This window comes from Lygodium microphyllum, chromosome 21 (assembly GCF_053477565.2).
Source record: "Lygodium microphyllum isolate KBCC chromosome 21, Lygodium_microphyllum_v1.1.10, whole genome shotgun sequence".
Classification (NCBI taxonomy): Eukaryota; Viridiplantae; Streptophyta; class Polypodiopsida; order Schizaeales; family Lygodiaceae; genus Lygodium; species Lygodium microphyllum.
Genome location: NC_141155.1, coordinates 66711912 through 66725985, shown reverse-complemented (window position 1 = coordinate 66725985; position 14074 = coordinate 66711912). Strand labels below are relative to the sequence as shown.

The following is a 14074-nucleotide window of genomic DNA, read 5'->3' as shown; positions in this document are numbered from 1 at the left end:
AAGATATGCTAGGGTTCGCACTGAGGAAACACTGAAAGTACAACAATGAATGAAACACAAAGACTTAGACAATGATGTGCAAGACTCAAACCCCAAACGCAAAAGATGGTGATGGCACCGCCAATAAGGCCTTAACTTTATTTGGATCTGCTTCAATGCCCCTCTCACTTACGACATGCCCTAACAAAGTTACACTGCTTTCGCCAATGCGACACTTCTCATGATTTAATTGCCCCCCCATTTGTGCAAGGCGATTGAAAGCTTCATCCACCTTCCCTAGATGTAGAGCCTTAGAACTATAAATACAAAAATCATTAATAAAGACCCTGATGGATTTCCCAAAATATGGTTGGAAGACATAATTTATGAATCGCTTGAAGGTAGCTGGGGCATTTGTTAATCCAAATGGCATTACTTTGTAAGCAAAACAACCCCAAGGTGTAATGAAGGTGGTCTTCTGTTGATCCTCCTCAGCTATTCGGATCTGGAAATAACCTGAATACCCATCACAAACAGTGTATCTCTCATGCCCGGCCACCTCATTGAGTATTTCATCCTGAAAGGGAAGAGAAAAGTGATCTCTCTTTGTTGCAACATTTAGCGGCTTGTAATCCACACAAATCCTCCATTTTCCATTCTTCTTGGGTATCACCACCACAGGTGAAACCCACTCTGAATCCCCTATTGGATAGATGAAGCCTGCCTTTAAAAGTCGTTGCATCTCAGTGAGTAGAGCGTTTTGTTGAACTACTCCCAATCGTCGTAGTCGCTGCACCACTGGCCGTGCTCCCTCTTTTAGATTAATGTGATGTTGTACTGCTGTCACACCTGTGATGTGTTCATAATCAGAAATAAAAAGTGTAGAGTATTTTATCACCACTTCCATGTAGGCTGCCTTCTCCTCAACTGATAGATCCTTAGCCAACATTTTTTCTAACCCCTCCTTCTCGACCTTTGGAAGCTGCTGCGGAATTTCACTACTAGAAGGCCCTTTTAATGTAATCCCCATCACTTCTAGAGAGCTTTCTTCCTCCTCATTAGAAGACTCTCACTCTGTCATAGATGACCAATCCTCGCTGGAACTCCATTCATCAGCGGTGGTCTCTAACACAAGATCCTCCTGTCGGCCCTCCTTCATGTTGTAGATAGTGCTCTTCCATTTTTTATGCAGCCCCTTTTGTGGTCTTAGTTCTAAAGCCCCTGTCTCCCAATCTTGTCTGGCTTTCATTCCCATTAGCCATGGTCGCCCAAGAATGAGCGGATAGCCGTCCCCCTTCACTGGCATCACATACATGTCGAGCTCCAATTGACACCTTTACCTTGACTTTCTTTATAACTCCCAAACAATTTACTACTACATTGTTAGCCATTTTGGCCCCAAATTTAGTAGTTTCATTTACCTCTAATCCCAAACGATGCATCAACTTTTCCGTCATGACACAAATCTCTGCACCTCCATCCACATATGTCTTTGACACTCTCTGCCCATTGATTTCGGCTTCCACTAGAGGCACAATATCTTTCATCTTTCTAGCCTGGATTGCATTCACATGTCTATTCTTCATGGGTCTAATGCTTACCATCTTTGACCATTGTCGCCGCACTGTTGGAGATAGATTAGTAATTGGGGCCATGAAATTTTTAGCCCTTGATTCCTCACATCAGCAAGCAAATCATAAGCTCTAGTACCTTTACCCAGGGAAAAATCATCTGGCTCAATGTGTCGGCGTGAGCGAGCCCTCCTCTTTTTACTGTTGCATGTCTTTGCAGCCATTGATGACTCTGCCTCCTCTTCCATATTTTCAACCTCCTTTGGTGGTGTAGGCTCCATTCTCTCAATTCTCCGGGCTTTCTTCACCAGCATTGCTTCAACCTCTACTACTTTGGCCTTCCCTTGACATCACTCTCATCTAAACTAATTATCCTAACATCATGATTCTCTGGCGGTTGGACAGGCAAGGGCGGCACCTCTGCAAGTGGTCGAGGATGCTGGAGAACTTGAACCGGTGGTGGAGGCCTTGGATTCGATGGAACAAACCTTTCCCTAGGTGGTGTCACTTGTTGTCCCCTCCTTCTTGGTTGGAACCCATTTCCTGGAAAACGCCTAGGATGAGGGCAAAAATACATACCATGGCCAGTCTCCCCACAATTATAGCAAACATACTCTCTTTCTTGTCTTCTTGGACCTCGATTGCCTTCATTTATGAGGGGAGGGGGTCCTACTCCTTGCACCAAATTTAACGAAAGGCTTTCAAGTTGATTAGTAATGCGTTGTAGGAGCTATTGCTGTGGTATCTCCGATTCAGGTGGAGCCTCTGCTATTTCTCTAGGCCTTGGCATGGTTGGTAAAACCTGTATGGGCTCAACTCCCCCCTTCAACTGAGCTTGATACTTCAATTTTCTATCTTTCTCCCTCGCATAAGTGACTGATTCTTCATAGGATGTGGGAAACTTTCCTTTGACCTTCTCCCTTAGTAGAGGATGGAGTCCGGCTAGAAAACAATCTTTCTTAAGGCAATCAGGTACTCTTTCTCCCTCGGCTAAAGAGGCTGTCCATTTATCCCACAATTTTATAAACATGCCTTCATAGGCTTGGTACTCCCCTGCTATAGTTTGACGAAGATCGAAGAGCTGTCTCCAAAAATCTTCAGGTGGCTCTATATCTTGATACTTGTGCATGAATGCGGTCTTGAGATCCTCCCAATTACCCTTTGTAGCCTCTGAGAGAGCTTGATACCACACTCGAGCATCACCCTTTAGAACTAAAGGAAAGGCCCGTACTTTGGTTGCTTCATCATCCCGGCCTGTGACTAGAAAGGCCATTTCTAAGTCATCAAAAAAGTCCAAAGATTTCTCCCCTTTGTGCCCAAAAAAACTTGGAAAAACCATGATAAGAAGATGTTGATCTAGCTCAATACAAAATAAAGATGAACACGTCTAGGCCCAAGTCATATCTTATTAAGGGTAGAATAAATGGATTTACAGATGCATTAATCTCAGCAAGACGACGAGGGCCTAATAAGACCCTTATAATATTTTGAAACCTGAGCTTTGTGCTAACAATTATATGCACGGTTTGTCTAGCAAGTGGACGGATAAGTCCGTACAAGTCTCTATGGTTCATGGGATACACTTAGAGTAGAATGAATATGTGTACATTAAAGGAGATGTTATAATCCAAAATAGGGAGTATTATGGGATCAGGAGACAACAAGATCTCTCTCAACCTCTCAGCTCCAAAATAGAAGACCAACCTTTGCTGAAAATGTATCTTTCTACTAATGCACACATCCACCCGAATGTTTTGAACCGATTGAAAGTTGTAAAAAGTAGGAGTAGTCATTTATGCATTAACTATAAATTTACACTACAAACTTTCATGAAGCGTGTCGTTGAAGCTATGGCCTCTTAGATCCCACCATTCGGGAGATGCGAAGGATTTGCTCACCACTGATTAGCGTAGCTTTTGTGTGACCATCATCAGCCTTGTAAAGTTCATAGGCTTCGATAGCTATCTTTTCAATTACTTTGAGTCTTCTTGCTAGTAGTAGTTGAAGCGCATCACCATATGTAGCCTCTCGCCAATACCGCACACCATTGATGTGTAACTCACCCTCCAAAAACTTGTTAATCCCCGAATTTGAAAGCGCCTTCACCACTTGAAGACGAAGCTCCGTAGAGAGTGTCTTTACACTAGACACCAAGCACTCAACACAATGCCTTGACCTAGAGACTTGATGAGAGCAAGATTTCTCATGAATCAAAGAAGGGTGTGTGTAATTAACTTGCTTTACCCGCATACGTGCCGTTTGTCGATAAAGATCCTTTTTCTCTTGAGCTTCTTTTGGAGACTATAGCGGTACTCTTGAGCGATGAATCCCTTGAATAGGATTTGATGAAGATTCCTCCTTAGTGATTTCTTGACAAACACTCGTTGAAGAAGAGGACAACTCCTTAGATGTTTCTTTCTTCATGGAAGTTGTAGAGCATAGCTTGAGAACTCCTCAGTGGGGGCACCAAAAATGAGAGCTGAAATGATGAACGAGTTGCCTCTTACCCATCCAACCTCCAATCCTCACTAAGAGAACTAAAGAGGGGCACCACCTAGCCAAAGGGAGGATGGGCTAGGACATCCCTTTTCTCAAAGAGAATCAAGAGAACCAAGACACAAATTTACAAGAGAAAATATATGTACTAGACACCATATTGGAATATAAGAGAGAGAGATGAGAGGAGAGGGAGACAAAAGGAGAAGAGGTAGAAGAAGCTTGCCATTATGCTACATGGAATGAGAAGATGAGAAGAGAGGGAGATAATAGGAGAAGAGGTAGAAGAAGCTTGCCATTATACTACATAATAAAAGAACTTACTCATAGCTTACCTCAAAGAGATGAGGATATTCTAGAATGCTCTCATGGACTTGTCATTGTCCTCCCCCTCCCCTTCTTCATTCTCCATGGGCTCTTTATATAGCCTCCATGTGGGATTAGATTAAGCTAATCTTCATGATTAACATAATCCTAGATAATGTATAGCATCTTTGAAAATATGAAAAATAGTGGATGGGACAAGTCCCCACCTTGGTCATCATGCAAGAAGCCAAGGGTAGTGGTAGACAAAATAGAGAAATTGAGCTAGATTACAAGAGGTGGGTGCCCAAAGCACATTATTATAATATATTTACAAGAAGAACAGAGTGGAAAGTTGGTGTGGTGAAAGAGAGAAGAAAATTGCATGTAGCCAGCAGTTTGCATCTTCGTAACTTCAAATCCGTGAGGAATTTGAAAAAAGTTTCTTCTGCAACTTTGTAGACTAGGTCGAAACCGATCGGCCTTCACGAGAATTTTCTTGAAATTCGCTTTTTCTTGGGAGTTATTGAGATTATAAAAAATAGCTTTCAAAAGCTGCTTTGACTTTAGTCCCCCCATATGTATATAAATACATATAAGCATGTGACAAAAGGGGTCCATGCTTGTAAGCTTTTGTGCAAGATCCAAATGACACCATGATGTGGATATTGACTTGTGTGCTAGGGTGAGGTGTCCTCTAATGATGGTGATAGATTCCAAATCTTAGTGATACAGACGGAGCCCATGTGTAGTTGGAGGCTAGTCCTTTGAAAAATCTATGCATTCACTCAACTCCTAAGTGTAATCCATTTTCATCTTCACTAAGATAACCATCCCTTTGACCCTTTACATTGACATGCTTTCTAAGAACTTGTTCCCCCCATTTGCTAGAGTTATCGTAATCGAGAAGCAATGTAGCATACCTAGTGCTTGAAAAGTAAACCCAAAGTGATATGGTAAGCTCTTGATAGGGGCTTTGGCTAAAATTTTATGGTAATAATCCGGGTTGTAAAAAACCCGGATCACCAGATGCGGTAGTTATCGCCATCGAGCTTCTGATCTGCGAGAAGAGCCGGTAAGACAAGCACCTTCCGGTCCATGATCGTCTGGAACTCCAAGTCAATCTCTGTAGACATCTTGACCTGTAATGCCTTCACAAACGCAAAAGCAACCCCCTCTGACTGTGAAAACGCAGCCTGCTAGGGCTCTTTCTTCCGCGTCCCGAACCTTCTTCACCCGCCGAAGGCGATGAAAAAGCAAAACCTGCACTTGAAAGCTGAAAACTCAAACTTTCTCCTCGTCAAACAGCAGCAAATCTACCACCTGGACTCCTTTCCCGCACGCCCACGCTCACTTCAGCCTTGTTCCGAGGCGCAGCCCTCCTGCCTGCCCTCAAACGCTGAAAACGCAGCCTTGTGTCGCGATGGAAACTCCTCTTTAGGTTGGTTTTGCACTCAGTCAGCCCTTCTACACTGCTCTGATACCATGTCAGAGTGCAGCGGTGCGGAAGCGTAGGACTGAGAGACAGAGAACGCAGAGAGAGAGAAGAGAGAGAAAGAGACAGTGGAAGATGAAGATCTGCTGTATAAAGTGTGCTGTATACAAAGATATGCAGATACATACACGGGCGCAGTGCACTGGACTACGTGTCTCCACCTCGACGATGCAACCTGCTGTTCACCTCGAAGTCCGCTGCAGTCTGCACTGTCTCCTGTCTGAAATCTGAGAACAGAGACGGAATCTGTGCAAGCCACCAGCCTGTAATCTGCGAGCAGAAGAATGTAGGCAGAAGACTGAAAACTCGGCTATAAATAGTCAAAAACCTGGGCGCCAGAATATGCAGGTCGACAGGAACAGGTCGGACTGCCACGTGGCAGTCTGACTGCAGTCCGACTGGCTTCCGGCCTAACGGCTCCGATCGCTAACAATGGGGGATACTAGCATTGTAAAGGGGGGGGGGATTCGCAGCACCACCTAGATGTACTATAGGCCTTTTGCCAAGACAGGGATCTCACAATGAACCTTGGAAAAACCAAGGTTATGGTGTTTCACACTTCCTCCCAGTGGATTCGAAGATTAATACCCCATTTCACATATGGAGAGGAGATAGTGGAGCTGGTCCAAAGATATGTTTAGTTGGGGATTACCCATAACAGAAATGGATCTCCACTGTTTTGAACTACATGGGGAAGGAACCTCGGGCAGCAAAAAAATAACTACAATCTTCCATTCCGAACGCATCAAAATGGATCTCCACACATGTTGGCAAAGGTGAGTCAATGGGTCATTAAGCTGTTCCACATTGGCTGAATTTGTACAAACACCAATTATAGTGGGAGCCTGGCAAGTTGGCAAAAAGTCAACAAAGAAGAGGACTTTGACCCTCAAAGTTTGATGATGCATGAAAAGCCTCTCCCTCCAAGAGAATGCCCTCAAGGAAAAGAAGATCTACTAGAGAATGACATTACAATGGCCCAAGTAGCCCACTGAGAAAGCGCATGCCATGGATTTTGTAGGCTTGAAAGGTGGGCCGGATGTTGGCTAGATGACTACATTGGGTTATGTTGTCCAAAGTTCAAAGTAAAAGCTAGTGTATAAAACAATGAGTTGTTGACGTAGTCTCCCTACACTAAAACAAAGCCATAGTTGACTAATCCTCAACCAAAAGAGCTTCCTCAAGATAAGAAATTTCCCTCAGGATACGTTTGCATATACCAAATGAAACAATGATATTCTAATTGAAAATTTTGACCTCTTTCTATACCTCCTTCCCTTACAAAAAAACCCCCCAAAAAAAGATGTTTCATCATTACTTCCTTTTCCTTTTTCTTTCAGATAAAACAATGATTGAAGATTCTATTAATAAATCCCCTCAGGACAAAATATCCCAAGGCACAATACAAAATTAGCTGTGTAAGGGACTTTTCTTAAGTACCGATATACAGCAAAAAGACATCTATAACAAGGCCTGAATGAATAACCAGGCCGTCTACAATGCTCAACTATGTGCACCTGTCAATAAAAGAAGGTAAACAAAATAGAATATTGCATACCACAAGTAAACAATAGTATTCTCATTGGAAATGTTCACCTACTTCCTGTTTTCCCTTCCCTTATACAAAACCTTTTTTGCCTCCCTCAAATGCTTCATCATTACTTTCTTGCCATTTTACAAAAATAAAAATAAAACTATGATTCTATTAATAAATCCCATCAGGACAAAATATCCAAAGGCACAATACAAAATCAGCCATCTAAGGGACTTTCTGAAAAACCAATATACTAAAAAAGGACATCTATTACAAGGCCTGAATGAATAGCTAATCAGAAGTTCTGTAATGCCAAACTATGTGCATGCAGGCGACAGTTCTCCCACCTCTCACAGAGAGTCTGGACAATCTCTTGTCCGAATCCTATTAATGTGCCTTCATCTTCTGATGCCATTGTTGGCATTGGTATAAATTAAGCTCCAAGAGGATATGTATGACTTTCATGTGTCATTGTGATTAAAGAAAGAACAATAATATTGCTATCCGTAAATTGGTGGCATCATGCACAAACTTCCGGATTTTAAAGCAATATCTAACAGGTCTAGGGGACCCCTAACATCCATATAATTGTGTTTAGACTCTGTTGAGTGTAATTGCTGATGCACCCAGATTAAGGTAAACAAGACAATGATCAGAAACTGACAATGTCACAGACAAAGAAGAATGGTCACTTACAGTGTTGTGGAGAGCCCCAAGCTGTGGTAAGGACCTTATGTAAGGAAACCATTCAGATGCCTGCACAGTGCAAGTAAAATGCTGTTCAAGGTAAATTGTGCTAGCAGTCTTGCCGACCACTTCATATCAATATTATCTACTTAAGGACAGGCAATAAAAGGTTATGGGCAACACAGCTATGCCTGGCCTGCATGTTGTTCTGCCAAGATGATGAGTGCAAGGCATGCACAGTTGCTGATGTCTTTATTTAGATAACTTTTTACGTCCTCATGCAGCTTGTCAGGAGTTATGATCTGAAAAAGTTGTGGTTGTGTCCAAGAACAATCAGAGCATAAAAAGTCAGAGAACAGTATGATCCACAATTAAAAGACAAATGTAGTTTAATTCAACCACACACCCCCCCCCCCCCCCCCAACCACAACAAAAAAGTCAGAGAACAGTATGATCCACAATTAAAAGACAAATGTAGTTTAATTCAACCACCAACCCCCCCCCCCCTCCCCCAACCACAACAAAAAAGGAAAAAGAGAGACGAATATAGAGTTATGATGACTTCAGCTGTTAATTTCATACGATGAAAAGGACTAACAAAAATTGAAAAGTAACAGTTAGAGATAATCTACCAAATTTCTTGAAATCCTTAAGATCCGCTCTCCTGCTTGAATTGGCCTCAAAGCAACTAATCCCCTGACCAAATTTCAAAACAGATTGCTTCAGTGACCATAATTCACCTACTAAAGTGAAAACGTTATTCCGCAATTTTTTCTAACAAAGCATAGGTTTCCCCTAAACAAAATCATTGACCCAAGTTTAGCTCAAATAACTTACATACTTTGTATTCCTCCAAGTCATTCTAATGCAAACACACCCTATTATTGTGCAATTTTACCCTTATGCAAGGAAGCCATTTTCCCCATATGAACACCTACTTTGGATGTAGGTTATATACTTTAGGGTTTGGACTTTCCATTAAACAGGAGTCACAATGGACCAGACCATTACCTTATGTAGATCACACCACATCCCCCATCCGGACCTTGACCCCAACCACCATATCTTTGTCAAATCAGAGCCATTATCACCAGCCACAAAAGCCGCTTCAGCAGCCTAGTCATCTTGGATTACCCCTAGAGGGATATACTTGACTGGAGGAGATGACAGCAGCCCCACTGATCAGTAGCACTACATTTTCTTGCTGATCAACATTGTACAATTTTCATAATAATTTTTCATGTCTCGATCGTAGGATACTACACTTACATCTCGTGCTATTGACAGTTCAGCCAGTTCATTTTTCAAGATATTAACCTACTTTCTTTTTCTTTTTAATTTGGTCACAGATGTAGTGAGGCACATCAAATTTTCAAGTTCATGATTTTCATTTTCAACTCAGGACATTTAGTTTCCCCGAGTTTTGAATATATCAGTCCTTTTGTCTCATAGGCCATTTTGGCCTCAACTAATGGATTGAAATATTACAAGGGGCTTCTGGCCAACCAAGCACACTCAAAGACAAGTAGAAAACAACATCTAGCACCAAAACACTACAAAAAACACAAGGCTACAAGAATAGAAGGGGATCATAAGACAGGCACAACCGGTATGGTGCAGATAATATCCATCCATGGAGCAGCCATCTCTCTGAGAACCACACCAGCTGAAACCATGGAAGTAATTTGCCATAACAATCCTCGAACACAGCCCACATGACCATGGATATATGAGGCCGAATCAAAAATAAAAGCACTGCATGTTCACCAAATGTGCCAAAGACCAGCCCAACGTTGTGGCTCCAAAGTGGCCATGGACGGCATCTTGCCCAAAACCCAAGAGCGGATGATTGTCCACTAAAGCCCATACTTCAGAACTGAAATCCCAGATCCATCTAGCCACTTGACAAGAGATAAGAAGATAAGGAGGACTCTCATCACATGTAATACAAAAGACACATCTACTGCTTGAGATCTTGCAATCACACACACACACACACACACACACACACTCTCTCTCTTTTTTCTTTTTTCTTTTTTCTTTTCGTAAAAGGTAATTGTATTAATTACGAAATAAGTACAAGATTACATGATTACAAGAGTACAAGAGACACGAGGGCCGTAGGCCAACGTGTGGGAAATCCCCGGACTAGGGTACTAAAAGGTTACACACACACACACACACACACACACACACACACACACACACACACACTCTCTCTCTCTCTCTCTCTCTCTCTCTCTCTTTTTCGTAAAAGGTAATTGTATTAATTACGAAAAAAATACAAGATTACTTGATTACAAGATACATGACGACAATGCAAGTCGTCATGCGACGAGGTGCTAAGTACTACAAGTTACAATTTCATGGCAAGGATGCGGAGGAAATTGCCATATGCCAAGGACGGAAGTCCTCCGTAGAGAGCAAATCAGAACGATGGAGAAGAGCTAACTGCCAATACAAGTGGCCCTTAAGCCTCACAATATGTCGCTGAACATTATTGGCTGAGTCAAACAGAAAAGCATTCCTAATGGTCCAGTTATGCCAACAGCCCCAGTATCGAAGAAAGTGATACATGAGCTTCATATGTGGCTGTGCGGGAGAAGGGTATTTGGGCTGGCCCAAAACCCAATCAAAGGGGCGCAGTGTGATACCAACCACCCCCCGCCACACAGCCGACAAAAATAACCAGACCTTCTTAGCAACGGGGCAGGAAATAAATCGGTGGCGAGCGGTTTCCATAGTAGTGGTGCAAAAGAAACAGGTGCCATTGGAGATTCGTCGCTTGGAAAGAGCCGAAGCAAGCGGAAGACCCCCAATGATCACTCTCCAAAGAAAGACTTTATATTTAAAGGGTGTCTTGTTGACCCAGCCCTCCATCACCGTGACCCTCCACCAGGAGCGGGATTTACGCAATCCCCATAAAGCATTCGCTTTAGTAACCAGCCATTGATTATCTTTAATCAGGAGATGATACACTTGATTAGCAGAGGCTTTGCTCAAAGGCAGCCGGCCTTGTAGGTCCCAATCCTGCCAGGGATGATCCAAAGCAAGAGCAGGAAAGGGTTGTCTGTTCTGGAGCACCGTGACGAGCTGTTCCCATAAAGGCCTATATCCACGAGGGATCCGGAAAATCCTCCTAGCAGTACGAAAGGAGATAAGCACATTGCGACTGGCAAGGGTGGCATCCGCAACTGAAGACAAGCCCAACCGTGCCATCCGGTTGAATTGTGGTCTAAGCTCATGTTTACCTTCCCACGAAAGTAGACGCGAGACTGCCAGTAATTCCAATTGAAAAGAGTTAGTAGCCAGGCGATCCTCCGTTGGGTGCCACTGAGCCTTTCGAAGGACGTGTTTCCAGGAACACACCAAATGAGTAAGCAGCGATGAAGAAGAACTGGAAAACCGCGAATCCGCATTAAGAACGTGCCACCAAGAACTCCGGAGTCGGGTATTGCCATGCCGAAGCCCATGATCCTCAAGGAAAGAACGGGCGATAGCGACCCACGGATGATGATCATCCGAGCACATGGCGCGGAAAAGGGACCAACGGAGTGCCTGCACGTGAGTTTGGGCATCTAAAATAGCTCCGCCACCCATGCTTTTGGGGGTGCACGCATGCGACCACGAGATCCAGGAAATACCTGCCTTCAATGAGTCCTTTTTCCAGAGCATGAAGCGAATAGCCTGAGTGAGAGCATTCAGGGTCGTAGGAGTCCAGGGCAACAATGGCAAGAAATATGTGATCATTGGCAACATAATTATCTGGGCTACTTTGAGGCGGACATGAAAAGGCCAGGCCTGAGACTTCCAGTACATAAACCTGGCCATCATCTTCTGAGAAATCCACTGCAAAAGCTGCTTTGGGGGAACATCAACCCCCAATGGGTATCCAAGATGCCTGACAATAGAACCTCGAGGAACAACCAAACCTTGCCAGTCCAAGGATTGCAAGTCCGACTCCGTGCAACTTAGAATGGCTGATTTGAGCGGATTGATACGAAGGCCTGACGCCTGGCCAAAGAGACCCCAAACATCCAATGCTTTTCGAAGGTTATCCTTGTCCGCACGCAAAATCATAAAAGTATCATCTGCCAGGGATTGGCTAATGAAATGTTGCCCTGTAGGAAGCGACAGTCCGGCCAACTGGAAAGAGGCGGCCATATGTGATAACATGGAAAGAACTGGATGTGTCGCAAGGGCAAAGAATAAAGGGCTCAAAGGGCACCCCTGTCTGACAGAACGGGCAAGGACAAATGGCTCACTAACACCTCCGTTCAGCATGACTCGCGAAGACGCCGCAGCACTAATGGTGTAGATCAGACGAGACATCCGAGCACCAAAGCCCATAGCAGACATAAGGTCAGCAACAAAAGACCAATCCAGATAGTCAAAAGCCTTTTCCAGGTCCAGTTGAATCAACACCACCTCCTGATTAGAATGCCGGGCATAATCAATGGCCAATTGGGCATTCAAAACATTGTGTAGAATATTTCGGCCCTTAATGAAACCGTACTGGAGAGGGTGCACAAGGGCAGGGAGATGCTTATGGAGCCGATTCGCCATTACTTTGGAAAAGATTTTGTACATGGAACCCATCAAAGAAATGGGGCGCCAGTGTGTCAACTTGGATGGCGAAGGAACTTTTGGAAGTAGTTTAATAAGGCCTTGTTTCCATGAGGGAGGCATGATCCCCGTTTCCCACACCTGCTGAAACAGAGCCTGCAATGGTTTCGCCAGTTGGGTAGCGAAAGCTTCAAAGAACTCATTGGTGAGACCATCCCAACCCGGACTTTTATCTTTGGGCAAGTGTAACAAGACATCCATAACCTCTGCTTCACCAATATCTGACTCCAGAGTGGCTTGCATGTCCTGGGGTAACTGATTGCGGACCAGGTCATAAAAGACCGAACGGGCCTGAGTAATTTGGGCTGAAGGAGGAGAAGCGGAACCAAGAAGGTCACGGAAATAATTCTTGCACATATGCACAATAGTCTGTGGATCCAGGATAAGGTGGCCTTGTGCATCCTCGAGTCTGGTCAAATTCTCTCGAGCAGGAGAGGCATGGAGGGCTCGAAAGAACTTGTGGGTCTGACATGCACTGTCTTGCAAAGTCTCTGTTAGATGTTGCAATTTGGCCTGCTGATACGATTTTAACTGGAATTCTTTAACAAGATCGGCCACTCGCAGGGCCAGTGCAAGCAGAAATGCATCATCCGGAGTGTCCATCAGCAGGGAGCGAACTAAAAGCAGCAGGTCCTCCGCTGCCTGTCGACGGCGTCGACAAAGAGAGGCATGATAGATCCCATATTGCCGAGCAACCCGCTGCACATTAGAGAGCAATCGGTCAAAGGAGGCAGTGCCCTGAGAGGAAAAGTCCAAGGAGAATCTGTCAAGCATTTGCTGCATATAGCCCTGAAAAATTGTATGCTTTAAGTGGGAGGAGTTGAAACGCAAAGGGAGTCTCTCCAGAAATTGCTTGAAGGGGGCAATGGGTTGTGCAAGTAACTCGAACTGCAGAGGGAAATGGTCCGACAAGACATATTGCTGCAACACTTTTATTTCAAGCATCTCAGGCAGAAAATCATCATTCTGCATGATATATATGCGGTCCAACCGCGATCATGTTGTGGCATACTGGGCTGAATGGAAAGTAAAGCCTGGAGAAGACGGGTGTAGCCAGGACCAAAGATCTTGCTTAAGAACAGCAAGCGTCAAGTCGTGCCACATACGACTTTCTGGCGCATCCATGACCGAGTGCTCCGATGTCGACTGGGAAGAATTAACACACATATTGAAATCCCCCATGAAGAAGCCGCGTCTGCCAAGTGACAAGGAAGTCTGCAAAGTCTGCCAAAGCTCCCGGCGAGATAACGAATCATTCGGAGCATAGAGGCCAAGTAACCATAGGATTTCCCCTTTAAATAAGATTTCGACCACCAAAAAGCGGCCATGAACATCATTTTTAATAAGAACCGGCTGATATTTGGCATGTACAATCATGAGCAC

General features: G+C 44.0%; 1 protein-coding gene across 3 annotated transcripts in view; it reads right to left on the bottom strand.

Annotated features, from left to right (window-relative positions):
- LOC148018098 (SET domain-containing protein) overlaps positions 1-14074 on the bottom strand; it is a 115743-nt gene that overhangs the window by 63519 nt on the left and 38150 nt on the right. For 2 of the 3 annotated variants that reach the window (XM_087662291.1, XM_087662292.1), the window contains 3 exons: positions 8698-8761; positions 8257-8367; positions 8075-8134 (listed from right to left, as the gene is read on the bottom strand). In XM_087662291.1, the coding sequence (XP_087518417.1) occupies positions 8075-8134; positions 8257-8367; positions 8698-8761 (235 nt within the window). Of the gene's footprint in view, positions 1-8074; positions 8135-8256; positions 8368-8697; positions 8762-9076; positions 9220-14074 lie in introns of all 3 variants that reach the window. The other variant, XM_087662293.1, reaches the window with a different exon arrangement.